The 15,334-nt window shown below is 35.9% G+C and overlaps 1 protein-coding gene across 3 annotated transcripts; it reads left to right on the forward strand.

The window, feature by feature from the left end:
• Window positions 1-6,124: 6,124 nt before the first annotated feature.
• Window positions 6,125-13,920, forward strand: LOC132032780 (lysine-specific demethylase JMJ30-like). Of its 3 annotated transcripts, XM_059422487.1 has the most exons (8): window positions 6,136-6,178; window positions 6,218-6,406; window positions 7,669-7,928; window positions 9,563-9,772; window positions 10,887-11,021; window positions 11,126-11,269; window positions 11,483-11,575; window positions 13,510-13,920. In XM_059422487.1, the coding sequence occupies exons 1-8, from the start codon at window positions 6,145-6,147 to the stop codon at window positions 13,684-13,686; spliced, it is 1,242 nt and encodes a 413-aa protein (XP_059278470.1). In that variant the 5' UTR covers window positions 6,136-6,144; the 3' UTR covers window positions 13,687-13,920. The 3 variants fall into 3 exon arrangements, with proteins under 3 accessions (XP_059278471.1, XP_059278469.1, XP_059278470.1); XM_059422486.1 differs by having other exon boundaries at window positions 6,129-6,406; XM_059422488.1 differs by lacking the exon at window positions 13,510-13,920 and having other exon boundaries at window positions 6,125-6,406; window positions 11,126-11,337; window positions 11,368-11,539.
• Window positions 13,921-15,334: the final 1,414 nt, after the last annotated feature.

A 15,334-nucleotide genomic window follows, 5' to 3' on the forward strand; every position in this document is an offset into this window, starting at 1 on the left:
TGAAATAATATTTCACTTTATAATGTGTTAAGGTAGCGGTAAATTCTCTGTGATGGTCTAAAAAAAGAATGCAACACATGAGGTGTGAATTAGATCAGTGGCGAAGTCAGAATTTTCATTAAGACAATTTAAAATATCTAAAAGTAAACTCATGAAGAAGTCAAGAAAATTCGACATGTACTGCATATAAATACACAATTTTTTTTTAGACCTTTCACGTATAATGTAATTTTTCTAAACGAACGAGGTTCAGATGAACCCCATTAAGGTACTACAGTACCTCGAGTTCGAAGCTACAATCGAATTTTGAATAGTGGGTCATTTGCTATTGAAAATTTCTAGTATAAAAAATATAGTGATAAAATCTTTGAGTTATTAATCAACAAAGCTAGGTTTTGGGTATTTTAATTCACTACTTTTTCTAGCTATGAAAATTTACAAAAGTCACTTTTTCTTAGATATACAATAATATCTTAGATACTTTGGACTTTTCACTTTAGATTAGATATTTCCACCTATGCCATGCACTTTTTCCGTATTAAAAGGGCCCCAAAAAAGCACCAACAAAAATATCTCACCGAACTTTCTAGACACACAAACCGCATTTCCACGTCATCTGCAGTTGAAAGTTTCTAAATTATAAAAAAGATATAGTGATAATATTTTCGAGGTATTAATCAACACATTATTTTAAGTCTTAGTATCTCAAATTAGGTTTTGGATTTTTTTTTAAATTTACATAAGTCATTTTAACTGGCACAAAGTTTAAGGAATAAATGAAACTTTTAAATCTTATGGTCCTAAATTAAAGATGTTGTAATGTACTAAAATTTTATTTGAATCTTGTCATTTTAAATTTGTCATGTAAGATGTTTCAATTGTCAACCTATTAATGGTTAAGTCTACAAATGACCTCCTGTGTTGACTAAGGGTTCCAAACCTTCCAAAAGTGATAGGTATGTATTCTTTCTTGACACTCTTTAAGGGATGGTTTTGATATTTTGGCTCCGCTTAATATATCTTTTTTTTTTTTTTTTTTTAAATAGCCTAGAAATTCACTAGGCAAAACTTTTGTTGCCCATTGGCATAAATTTTGGACATAAATTAGTTTTGCATATAAGATAGAAGTTTAGGATATTTCAAGACAATAAATTTATCTAATTGACGACAAGTTTTATCTTATAGGCAAAAGCTAGTACTTCTGCTTGATGAGCAACAAAAGTTCTTCAAAAAGATTTTTTTCAAATTGAAGTCATTTTTTAAAGATTTTGGTAAGTGGGGATAAAAATTCAAGACCGGACACTTTGAGGACACCATCAGTGGAGGAGTCAGAATTTTTATTAAGGGGTTTAAAATATGAAAAAGTAGACGGACAAAGAAGCTAAGGGAGTTCAACGTCTACTATATATACATAAAAATAAATTTTAACCATATATAAACGGTGCAATTTTTTGGATGAATCCCTCGCTCTCTTCCTCCATCCACCCTGGACACACACCACATGCTATTTTCTGAAAAATATAAAAAAGACACTTTTTTAAACAAACGAAAATTAATAAGACACTCAAAATTGAAACGGAGAAAGTAAGGTGCCGGTTGGCCGTAAATATTATTCCTTTTTTCCGGAAACTTTTTTTACTTTTTTCCGGAATTAGCATTTGGCCATGAAAATTCCGAATAAAACTTAGAGTTGTATTCCGGAATAGCAAAAACTCAAAAAACTTGTTTTTTTAAAAAAATTCACTTTTTTCACCTTTTTACAACTACATTTCACCAAAAACTACAATTTCAAAAATTACGGTCAAACACAACTCCAACTCTAACTTTAAAAATTCCAAAAAAAGTAAAATATTTTTTGATATTTATGGGGCAATTCGCAGAATTGCCCTTCTTTTGGGGTGGTCTTTAAATTTTGCCCCTCATATTTGAAATCTTTAAATTTTGCCCTTCTGCTAACACCCATAGGTTCCAAGTTCGAACCCACGTGCGATCAAAATTTTAAAAAAAATTCGCAAGCGAGAGTTTAAATTTCGCTATGCTTAGGACCGGCATACTTTTGTTGAGAATTACCAAAGTTATGCGGACCCGGCATCTTAATTTATGCCTGTGGGCGGATTTGGCATAAGTATGCGGTCCGCATAAAAGTTTGCCCATTAAAAGTATGCCCCCACCGCATAACTTTGTGAAGGAATTATCAAAGTTATGCGGACCCGACATACTTATGCCTTATGGGCGGACTTGGCCTAAGTATGCCGAGTCCGGCATAAGCGAGTATAGCCGTATATTGTACGTTTGGAAATTCCAAGGTCGTCGTGGAAAGTTGAGGGCGAGACATTTTCAAAAATTATTTTAATGGACGAGTTGTATAAATATTATTTATGACTATTATTAGTATGTAAATATTGTGAAAGGTTAAGGCCACAAAGAGAAATTCGTAAAGGGGTCGTGGAATTAGTGCGGAAGGCTAGGGGCAATATGGTAATATTAAAGAAAGTCGAGGGCAAAACGGTAATTTCACAAGGTATTCAAGAGAAGGGCCATGTGTTCATATTTCTTCTAGTGAAAGCCATGCAAAAATGCACATGCAAAAATATGGAAAAAGGATGACAAAATAAGAAAATTCTAGAAAATAAAAGAAAGGGAAAAGAAAAGAAAAATCTAGAGAGGGGCATGTGCCCCTCACATGCATGCAATATGTATATATATAAGAGAGGGGTAGTCATATTTTAGCAAAGAGAGAAGAAAGCAAGAAAGAAAGAAAGAAAGAAAAAAAAAATGGGAGAACCATTCGGCCATACCTTGGCGCGAATGGGTGTCTTGAGAAGAGAGCAAGAAAAATATTTTTCTTCTTAGTTTTCCTATCAAATTGAAGATCCTCTACAACATGGTGCAAGTATTGAAGCAAGTAGAAGGATGTTTGGTGTCATGCACCAATCCTACACCAAGTGGGAAGTTGAAGGAAAGGTAAGATTTCATCTTTTTTTTAAGTGTTGTGGATGGTTCATATATGTTGTAAGTTGAAGAAATGAATGAAATTCATAAAGTATGTGCATGCATGGTGTTGGCCGAATGGAGTAGGTGTTGTGTAGAAATGATGAATTAATTTTATTTTAGAAGTTTGATTGTTGTGTTGTGAATTCCATAATGTAAAATGAATGAAAACCATGAGTTGGGTGTTTATGGTGTTGGCCGTGTGGTCCTTGTGTGGTGTAGAAGGAAATGAAGCAATTCTAATTAGTACTTTGGTTGTTATGTTGTTGTTATATTGTATAGAGATGGATGAAATTGCATAAAGACATGTAAGGAATGATTATGGTTAAAATAGGTGTTTTGGTAAGTTAGTGTCAATTGATGTAATTCGATGTTCTAGTCGTTGTCGCTATGGATTATGTGACGTTGAATGAAGAATGTGGTTGAAGTTAATGAATATAGATGATAATGAAATGTATGGTTGTGATCGAAGTTGAAGGTATCGGATGAAGTAGTATGTAGATTAAGTTGTTGGGACATTATGTGAATTGAATAGAATTGAATTGGATATTGATAGTATTGTTGTTGGTTTGGCCGAGTTGAATTCTCGGGTTTGTTATTGTTGATTTGGGGCGAGAGCCACGTCTCGGGGGATGGTGCATTTACGGGGGGAGGTCTTGCAAATTCCGGCCAGAATATAAGTGAATTTATACGAAAAGTTGGAACAAGTGAGGAACAATGGACTAAATGATTATGTGAATTCTTTTGTGTGTAGATTGACAAGTTTGGACAAATAAGCATAACTAATTGGTCGCGGCACAGGTATGTAAGGCTTACCCTTTATTCCTTTTGGCATGTCTTAGTACTACTAGGCTATGACCCGTGTCTCGGGAAATTCCACTCTTAGAATCCGAGCTTAAGTATGTACTTTGTTCGTTCCTTAAGATCTACTCTTTGATGGGACCAAAATAAGACTTTTATGTTTTCAAAAGATTGAATTTCAAAGGTCTTATAAAGAATTTTGACTACAAAAGGGTTCCGAACTTCAAACGTCCGTAACTTTTGCATACGAGCTCGGGATGCCCCAAAACATATTAGGTAAGTTTATAAGACATAACTTTCCCCTAACTATCATAGTCGGGCCCGGATGGGGTCGGAACCCGTCCGTGGGGCCCGCGGCTCTTCTATGCTACCCCCAATGACTTTTGAGAAAAACTTTGTACTATTTTCGTCTTGACTTCCGCATATGGATTTCTTACTTATTTGATAACTTATGATTATAATTTTATGTATTTGGTTGCTCACAACTCTGCTCGTGCTTATGGTCGTTACCTCGTTCACCGAGTCCCGGGCCGGTTATGCTCGTGCGCAACATGATAAATTCGGTGTGATGCGTATTACGGTTCACCGAGCTCCTCTCCGGAGGGCCGGTTCCGTTTGGTGTGATCTTGTGTTATGGCGTTATGGTTGGCTATGTTGTGTTACGGGGATATGTCGGGTTACGGAGATATGAAATCTTCGGTGTGATCTTGTGGCGTGGCGCCAACGACGACGGGCGACCACGTTCTAAGACCTATGCATGATTTGCATTGTAACTATACATTTTGATACTTTGCATATTACATCTACTTTCTGTACTTTGTTCCTATGGTTCTGTATTTCTGCTTTACATACTCAGTACATATTCCGTACTGACCCCTGTCTCCGGGGGCTGCGTTTCATGCCACGCAGGTACGCACTGCGATCGGGGAGACTCTGTGAGGGAGGTCTTCGGCGGAATTGGCGAGCTCCGCCTTTCTCGGTCTGCCGCGAGTCCGAGTATTCATATGTTGTGCTTCTACGATTTGTGTTAGAGACTTTGCGGACGAGTCGTGGATCTGCGAGTGTCGATCGTAAGCGAACCATTTGTCCATAGATTTTGTTTGGTCTAGTACGAGATACGTATGCAAGCGACGGTTTGCTATGGTGGCCTAAATGGCCTATATGTTCGTGTCTGTATGTACGTTCAGGCGATGTACATTCCGCCTGCCTACGGGTTTGATGTGATATTGATATGTTTGATATGTTCGATACACGGGCCGCCTAAGACGACGTACGATTCTCGGTTCTTTTGAAAATCCTTACGTATGTTCCATGTGATCTGATTTGGAAATTCGAAAAGAATAGGTATGAAGTCAGAGTCCGAGGGTTCGCTCGACCCCGTATATGGGGTCGGGTGCCCATCACACCCTAATAAGGTTGGGGTGTGACAATAACTTTGATAATTCCTTCACAAAGTTATGCTGGATCCGACATAAAAGTTCTGACACTTAGTAGGAAATATGTTCCCTCGATTCAATGCAAATTTGGTCTTTCGGTCGCATTACAAAACAAATACGTGGTAGTATACGAGTCATTTCCATTTTATATAAGTGTTCAAGCACTTCGACCCAGGGAAAAGAGTAAACTTATGCCACAAAGAGTAGAAATAAACAAAATTTAGATGCACGTATTACGTGTTTGAGGCCAAAAAGCTCACCGTTTCTCGCAATATTTATCTTTCGCCTTTTACGAGAAAAATAGAAGAAGGAAAATATGTTCGATAAATATGAAACAACAATAGGAAAACGATAGACAATATAAAAGTATGCCCCCAATCGCATAACTTTGTGAAGGAATTATCAAAGTTATGCGGATACTTATGCCTTATGGGCGATTTAATAAGTATGCGGGTCCGCATAAAATTTGTAATTCCTTAACAAAAGTATGCCGGTCCAAAGATACTGGCGACCCAAATCTTGTCTTGCGATTTTTTTTTTTTAATTTATGCTTGAGCGGGGTTCGAACTCGAACCTCAAGATTTTATGAAAGCTCAAAACAGTAATACAAAGGGCAAAAATTAAAGACCAAAATATGAGAGGCGTAATTTAAAGGCACTAATATGAGGGAAATTTAAAGAATACCCCCCAAAAGAAGGGCACTCAGCAAAAAAATGATATTTATGGCCAAACGGCAGCTAAGTATACTTACAAATAATATCTTAGATAGTTTCACTTTAGATATTTCCAACAAGGCATGTCAATGCACTTTTTCCCATATAAAAAGGGCCCCAAAAAAAACCAACTAACAAAAATATCTCACCTTCCTTCTCCATCAACTCCCCCGAACCTTATAGACACACACAACATTTCCACAATGTCCACGTCACCAACCGCCGCCGCCGGAGAATTCGCCGGTAACGGAGCCGCCGGAGAAGTTGCCGGAGAAATCGCCGGTACCGACGACGGAGAAGTCGTTCTAGAAACGCCGTTTCTCGACGGAGAACGTTCGAATCTACTACAGAGAATAGCGGAGGAAGGCGGCTATGCATACGCAACGATGACGTCACTGGCGGCGGCCGGAGATATAAGAGCGGCGGAGGCGGCGAAGGAAATGGCGTGGGAACAGTTACACTCAGGTCAAAAACACATCTAAACTTTTTTTTTTTTTTAAGTGAGTTTTCTACCTGAACTATCAGTGCGCTAATTTCGTATACGAGTCGTTTGATTAGAAAAAGTGAATAATTAATAGTTGAGCTGTGTTTTTATAAATAGTTAGTGATAATTCACGTCAGAAACTCGCTGAGTCACTTTAGGTGTGTTTTTGACCCTTAATGATAGAAAAAAAACACACTCGAAATGTCACTTTTTGGTCAATTTCCTACCTCAACTATCTGGTGTGCGAGTTTACTAGCTGAACTATTACTAACTATATTTATAAAAACACACGTCAACTATCAGTCTCATTTTTTTCACTTAAACGACTCAAGTAGAAAAAGTGAACATGTGTTTTTATGAATAGTCGAGGTAGGAAACTCATGAAAAAGTGATAGTTCATGTGTGTTTTTGACCCTTAGTGATAAAAAACACACTCGAAATGTCACTTTTTGGTCAATTTCCTAACTATCAATCTTTTTCTACCTAAACGACTCAAGTAGAAAAAGTGAACATGTATTTTTATAAATAGTCGAGGTAGGAAACTCATGAAAAAGTGACAGTTCAGGTGTGTTTTTGACCCTTAATGATAAAAAACACACTCGAAATGTCACTTTTTGATCAATTTCCTACCTCAACTATCTGGTGTGTGAGTTTACTAGCTGAACTATTACTAACTATATATAATAACACATGTCAACTATCAGTTGTTTACTTTTTCTACCTAAACGACTCAAGTAGAAAAAGTGAACATGTGTTTTTATGAAGAGTCGAGGTAGGAAACTCATGAAAAAGTGATGGTTGAGGTGTGTTTTTTTACCATTAACTCAAAAAGTAAATCAAAATTGTAGGAAATCAAAACTGGTTAGGATTTTGGTATTTTAATTCATGTCTCGTTAGGATTTATAGTCAAATTTATAGGAATAGTTTTCTTGTTTTGAGTTAAGGTAAGTTTCGTGGACATTGTGGTAGGGAAATTGTGCTCTATGTCTACTGGGAGAAAATATTTACGCCATGTAGCCCGCATTTTGAGTTTGTTACCCGGTTTAGCCCATATTTGTGTATAAACACCTTTTATACAAGGTTGATACATTTTGTCTAATGATTTCCCCAGGTATAATGTTGTATAATATTGTTTAATGTTGGATAATATTGTATATTGAGCTACGTGGCTTGAGAATTTCCCGTTGTATGTAGAAAGCATTCAAAGATATATGATATTCTAAATAAAATATTTTCCTTCAAGGTCCATGGCATTCGGTTGTGCCTGTATGGAGAGATGCGTATTCAATGGCGTGTATACACTTAGCGAAACTTCATTATGCTGCTGGTGAGTTTACTCAGGCGATTAAAGCTTTAGATATGGGACTTATTATGGGAGGAATGATGCTTAGAGATGAATTGAACCTCGCGATTCGGAAGGCCTCGAAGAAAGCGAGGAGTGATCTTGGAGAAAAAGGTGAATCCGAGATTAAATTTGTTTCTGAAGAAATTAATGTGGCGGAGGTGAGGTTCGTCACTCGCAATCTACGTTTTGTTCTGTTGTTCAGCTCGCTATTAAGCTTTATTTGGAAAAGAAAACAAAAAAGGAAAAAATCTGATTTTGATAATCAACTTTACTCTTGTTTCAGTTTATGTGAATCTTTTTAACTGGTTACAAAGTTTAAGAAGAAAAGTACTGTAAGACTTTTGAAACTCACGGTATTGAACATGTCATATTAGACTAAAAAATTTAGAAAGTCGGGAGATCCTTTTTTGTTCGAAACTCGTTGGATAATGGGCCTGTAGCTCTACCCTCATCCACTTAAATGTCAGGTTTTTGTCTGTGGCGGGGTTTGAACTTGTGATGTGCGTGGAACCCACATTTCACAAGCTGAGCTCTTACCACTAGACCAAAGCCGTAGGGGTGGAACAGAGGGAGAAATTATGACTATTTTAAGTCTTTTTAGAATCTGTCGAACTTAAGAATGTTACAGTTTCAATCCAGTATTTTTTTTTTTTTTGTAAAGTGCATTGCATTGTGCTCTGTTCACTTAATATCTGTAAATCAGTGTCTATACATGTCTGCTTAGTTGTAAGGATATGAGGATCATTTCACTTGAAATTTTTTGGTGAAATTCTTGTATGACTTTTCTCTGTGTGTGTTTTCTTCTTTAGGGGAGATATGCCAATTGAGGAAATGATAGATTAGAATTGGAAGTTAGCTCATATTATCGCTGGTTTTAAATGTGGAATAAGATCAAGTTGAAATATAAGAAGAAGGAGCAGTTCGTTTGTATACTTGTTAAGAAGAAATAAAAGGAAAAAGAAACGTTATGATTGTAATTGTCTTAACTCTGTAACCAGGGATTCCTCATAGAGTTTCATGCTTTTTCTCATTTCCTTTTAATGAACTACTATAATATTATGCATTTTGTTTTTATTAATCTACCTGTTCACTCTTCAGTCATTGTTAATCCCCCCTCTTTGCGTTTTGTGCCATGTGGTATAATATGAACAAATAATTGTGGAGCGGGATACGAAATAATCAGATTCTTTCCTTGCTTAAACTTTGGAAAAACATGATTAGGGACTTGGGGTTTGTTAATATACTTTCTGAGTCTTTTTTGGGTCAAGGAATCTACTTTCTGAATCTTACTAACGAGATTTTGTAACTCTAAATCTAGAAATGTTTTGTTGTCTCACATCCATTTTTAACAAATTGTAATGTAAAGCATCCATTTTTGCGATCCTGTTTGCATTTTGTAATTAATAGGTTTAGATTATTCATGGAGTGCCCCAATGAATAAGTAGGATCCTCTTCTTTCTTTTTGAGAATATAAGTAGGATCCTCTTTTGTTTTGAACATTAAGTAGGATCCTCTTTAAATCCTAGCTTATACCATATTTCGTCTAATCAGTTTGGAAAACCTCAAAATCTTCAGTTATAGCATTTTAGTCTATTTATTCCAGCTGGCTGTTGAAATATTTGGATTCATTTTACGAATTTTATTAATTGATACATGTTTTCTAGGTGAGCTCATCAGTGAGTGCCTTCTAACCTCTCAGATAGTTGAGGTGGTCTGGCATTTACTATGAATGCTAATAGTGTATTTGAGATATGAGAAGTGTGATTGTTTATCTTTTGTATTGACTTTGCAGGTGCAGCAGTTGTTACCTTTTAAGTCACTGTCTTGTACGTTAGTAGGGAAAAGGTCAGCCTTATCATTGGAGGCATTCCTGAGAGACCATTATTTATCAGGATCCCCAGTGGTAATCAGAGATTCCATGGATCACTGGCCTGCCAAGAATAAGTGGAATGACATGAATTACCTTAGAAGGGTTGCTGGCTTCCGTACGGTCCCCGTAGAGGTGATTACATTTACTCATTATTACTTCAGGTCAACTGAACTCTGTATCTGTTGCATATTCAGACTTTAAATTAATCAGCAGTTTCTAATCATATCAAGAAGATAAGTCCTTTTCTTAAGAAAATGATCAAGAACGTAAATCCTGATAATACGTTTTGTCCAAGTTAGAATATAGAAAGAGAATAGGAGATGGAATTAATAAACACATTGATTGTATTAGAGTTGACATTGCTCACAAGAGAACTTTTTAGATACGAAACATTTATCTTGTGAACGTGGAAAGCTAGCTACAATTTTGGACTGGGTTATCGTACTATGGAGACTAATCCCTGAGCTATTATATGTATATATCATGATTTATTGATAAACAGCAAAATTCAGCACTGGATCTTTGACTGGATTGGAAAGAAAAAGTTAAGCTTTCTTGTGAGTGTATGTATGTGCTAGACACATATAAATTGTTTTTGGTGACTTGGGTGGTGAGTGTATATATCTTGGGGTAGCTTCCAGCCAACGAGTTTGCCAGTCTGTCCTCAATTAGTTTCGTCAGTCATGATCCTTTTTACCAGTTTCACAAAAAAATTAGTTTTGTCAATCATTGGCAGCTGAAAGTGTCATGATGTGGGACACAAGAGACGAAGAAGAGTATCCTCATTTTTAAAAGGATGAAGCTTTGAAGCATGTTTCAGGTTTAGTCTTGTTATATTTATTCAATTTACAAGTTGCTTCTAGTTTTCCTTAGGTTACTTGGTTAAGCTTATGGAGTCGAAGGTAATTTTGGTTATTAACATTCTTTCCAAATATAAGCATGTTAAACTAAATGGTACAGAATAATTGTATGAGAGCAGTTCCCTATTTTGCCTGTCAAAGAGGGGAAAGTTGGAATGCACAAAGAACGCACAAAGCGAGAAACTGTCCAACTTTTTTTTGAAAGGAAAAACGCAACAACTCCCACCCCACCAAAAGGAAAAAAAGAAGAAGAAAAAAACTGGACTTGGACAGTTTCCTTATCTTCATTAGTCTTTGTGTACCTCAGGGTAGGGTGGGACATTGGGAGACACCTGCATATTCTGCTTTTCACTCAAAACTTGATTTGGAATTAAACCATCTTCCAGGTCGGAAAGAACTATTTGTGCCCAGAATGGAAGCAAGAGCTGATCACGTTCTCTGAATTTCTTGAGAGAATCCGGTCCAATGACACTACCTCTGTGGAAACTACGTACTTAGCTCAGCATCAATTATTTGATCAGGCATAGTTTTTCCTCTATATTTATTTCTGTATATTTGTGTAAACACTTTTACCTTGAACTTATTGTTTTGAAATTAGTGGCTTAGCTATGTAGCTGAATGACAGATACAAGAGCTACGGCAAGATATCGTTATTCCTGATTATTGTTTTACTGGAGGTGGGGAGATCAGGTCGCTTAATGCTTGGTTTGGTCCAGCCGGGACTGTGACTCCTTTGCATCATGATCCTCACCATAATATACTTGCTCAGGTACAGCCATACAGCAGACACGTTCTTACAATGAGCTAGAACAAAGCTTAACGTAAAGTTTAAATTAGGTTGTCTTCATCAAAAAAAGTTTAAATTAGGTTGAGCCATAGGTTATTGCTTATTGATTTTCTTTTAAGGGAAATTTCTGTTATGGTCTGTATGTTGATATGTTCTCTGTTATTACTTGTGATCTTCTGCATTTCACTTTATCAGGTTGTTGGCAAAAAGTATGTACGGCTTTACCCGGCGTCACTATCCGATGAGCTTTATCCACATAGTGAAACCATGCTTACCAATTCCAGCCAGGTATATGATTCTGCATTATTTTTAATTGCAGTTCCTCTAGAATTTTATTTCAATGGTCTGTCATTCACTATTTTTACCTTTGGTAGTTTTTGCTAACTCCATTCATGTTAGTCTCTTTATCTTACTCGGCATAGTGTTTAAAAAAAGAGTTGAAAATGTTAAGTTATTTAGTAATTAGTATTACTCCTTACGTGTCATTTTTTATGATGGTATTTGGCTGGACACAGAGTTCAAGATGTTTATTTGGCTCATATCAGAAAGAATATATGAGTGATGGTTGAAAAGTTCGTTTTAATATTTGTGTAGTTTATATACTAATTCTTCTTGAAAGGCTGTGAATGTTATATAGAGATGGCACTTTATCAAGCATTTTACAATGTTCCAACGCGGAAAGAGTGTCAATCAATTGGGGAACAGGGAGATGATCCCAAGTGTTCTCAAAGAGCAGGATAAAGGAAAAGTCGTCCTGAAAAATGGGTTCTAATAAGTTTTATGAAATTAAATTTTCTTTTTAGGTTACTTGCTTGTTTGAAACTTGCTTAGGTTAGTAACTTATTAAAATTCTGGGATGGCCTGAAAAGGGAAGTAGGTCTACACTTTTAGGATAGAGTGAATATTATATATTTTTTTTTGAGAAGAGAGTGAATACTAGAAATTAGGCAGAATAGATCGGGACCCCCCTGAGCTCGACGACTTTTTTCAAGCACACCTAAACTTTGGATTGGCCAATTACCCCCTCAACTTGACAATATGACAGGCACGACACAGACGGCGACAACCCATGAAAGTGTGACACTCCCGCAGCCACATGTTTTTTTTGTCCTTGTGGCATTTTTTAAATCATCTTTTTCGAGCCAAATATGTAAAACAAACCTGGAACAACAATGTTGTGACTATAATTTTTTTTATTTGGTTAAAGATAATGATATTCTAATTAAGTTATTTTTATATATTTGGCCGAAAGAGAAGAAATACACATATAGAGCAAATAATCATTGCATCTAAAAAGAAAATAAAGTCTCAACCAAATATTTTACGAATTTTACCTGGAAAAAAATCATGCACAGTTGAAATAAATAGTCATGCATGAAAAGAAAAATACACATTTTATTGTAGAAAATACATCGTCTAAATTTCATTACTTTGGCTAAACCTTCTTTTTATTTGGCTAAAATAAATGAAGTTTAAACTAAGTTTTGTACATTTTGATCAAAAAAGAAAAGAAAAAACATAGTTGAAATAAATAATTGTTGTATCTAAAAAGAAAAAAACACAATTGACATAAAATATGCAAGGTATATTAAGAAAAAACAAAGAGAAATACAATTGGAACAAATAGATCATTATATTGATTATCAATAGTTGAAAAATATCCCACCTGGAAGCTGTTTTTCTGATTTTCATCCCTTCCACGTGCCTAAAAAGGTGTATTCACGCTCTTTGCCACATCGTCTTTGGGGGGGGGGTGGAGGGGGTTCAGGCTATCATATTACCAAGCTCTAGGGGAAATTAAGCCAACACATAGTTTAGGTGTGCACTAAATAAAAGATAACAAGTTCGGTAATTTTTCCCCTAGAAAATTTAGTATAGAGTGAATACTTTAAGTTACCGATATCGCTTACCATGCTTACTACATAGCTGCACATATCACATGTCAGGATAGAAGAGAACTATTATATGCATAATTCCAAGGTCTCTTTATTTTTCGACGCTGCAGTTATGAGATATGGTTGCTCATGCAGTAACCTACATCTGCATCTCAAGGTTCTGCTTCTCTTACGTATATGAGGGTTCCACTTATATTATCATACCCCTCTCTTATAAAAAAAGACTTCTGGTATCGTTTCGCACTTCCAATTTATGGTTGTTGCTTTCTTTAGATGGTTGATATAGCCCGGGCTTGTCGTCTTACACATTTGAAATCTTGTTTGAAGGTTGATCTAGACAACATTGATGAAACAGAGTTCCCAAAGATATTAGACCTGGAGTTTCAGGACTGCATTTTAGAGGAAGGTGAGATGCTTTACATCCCCCCTAAATGGTGGCACTACGTCCGCTCTCTCACGCCAAGCTTTTCAGTTAGCTTTTGGTGGAGTGGCTCCGAAAATTAGATGGCTGATTGGTTTTATATTAGGTCCCTATTCGTCTCGTGTATACAAATAACTAGTTGAAGTGTTGAACTATTCAACCATCATTCTTCTGCAGATTGCAATGTGGACTTCACCACACCTAATGCATTAACTGCAGGAACTTATATTGGAAGAAAAACTTCTTGCTTATGATTTGTAATTTCTTGACTCACCCACTTTTTAAAAGTAGAATCAGTGTGGTTGTTTCAGTTCCAAGTAGCCTTGTTGTCTTTGAGACTTTGAGCACGTTTTGGATGGGCTTATGCTTTATCTATAAGGCTTTTTTGCGAACATAATTAAAAAAATAAGTTGGGGTAAGTCCCAACTTATTTTTTTAGACTATAATTGCTTTAGATATTAAGTCAAATGGGCCAAATTATTTTTTTTGAGTTTATTTTAAGCGAAAGTATGCATTTAAAATTTGTGCCAAACACTTAAAAAAGTGAAAACGACTTTATAAGCAACTTATAAGCCAATCCAAACGGGCTCTTTGATGATAAATTTTTCAAAAAGTGGCAATGTTGCTTTATTACTTGAAGGGTTGTCTGAGCATTATCAGGAATTTGGTAAAAGATCTACCACACACCAATAGTTATATTATTGCGTAAATAAGGTGAAAGTGAAATTTTACTTAATTGGGATTGAGACTAGTTGTTATTGTAAGGTAAAAATGAAATGAGAGAAGGTTCAAAATTGCTGGTTTGCGAAATGCTTGCATTCAATATTTTGTGCGGGGTATCCTTCAAATGCACTGGTCTTTAATTTTTGACCCTCAAAATGGTGGTCTTTAATTTTTGTCCATTTTACATAATATCATCAGGTTTAGGTTTTAATTCTGGCTTAGTAAAAAAAAAAAAAAAAAAAAATTTCGCAAAATAGAATTTTGTAGCAAAGTTAGGCTCGTTCGGGCTAAAGTTAGGCCTCAAGTTTGCCTTGTCATGCTTGAAAGTAAAACTCTACCTGATCCTGTTAGCCGAGTTTTGCAGGTAAAATTGTGATCGTAGGTAGAGTTTTGCAAGCAAACTCCACCGTGTGATTTTTTTTTTTTTTTTTAAATTTTTGATTAAGCGGGAGTTCAAATTCGAAACTAAAGAGTTCTGGCGAAGGACAAAAATTAAAGATCACCACTTTAATAGACAAAAATTAAAGAACACCCCAAAATAAGGGCATTCCTGCGAATTGCCCCTTTGCGTTAATACTCTTTCTTGTCGTTTGGTATATGGTATAAGCTGGGATATTCCAACACTAATTTTTTATACCATATTTAGTAGAAGGTATAAATTTATCCTATTTATTCAGGATAAATTTATACCTTGTACCAAACAAGGTATATGTCACGCCCCGAACCATGGCCTGGGCGTAACACGGCACTCGGGTCTTGCTTGCATGTGTCCGAGCGAACCTCGTGGCTTGTCAACATGGGCATCAAGACAATATAATACATATGATGCAATTTAAATGAATCATGAAAATATAATTTGCGGTATAAAGTCTTGAAATTATCTCATAGCATGAAAATTCATGAAAACGTATTAATTAACGAACATGAAAGCATAGTGACTCATGAACTAATATCTGTCTATGGAAACCTCACAAAAATATACACGAATACTAACTACCGGGACATGGC

Source organism: Lycium ferocissimum, chromosome 10, assembly GCF_029784015.1.
Source record: "Lycium ferocissimum isolate CSIRO_LF1 chromosome 10, AGI_CSIRO_Lferr_CH_V1, whole genome shotgun sequence".
In the NCBI taxonomy this organism is placed as follows: Eukaryota; Viridiplantae; Streptophyta; class Magnoliopsida; order Solanales; family Solanaceae; genus Lycium; species Lycium ferocissimum.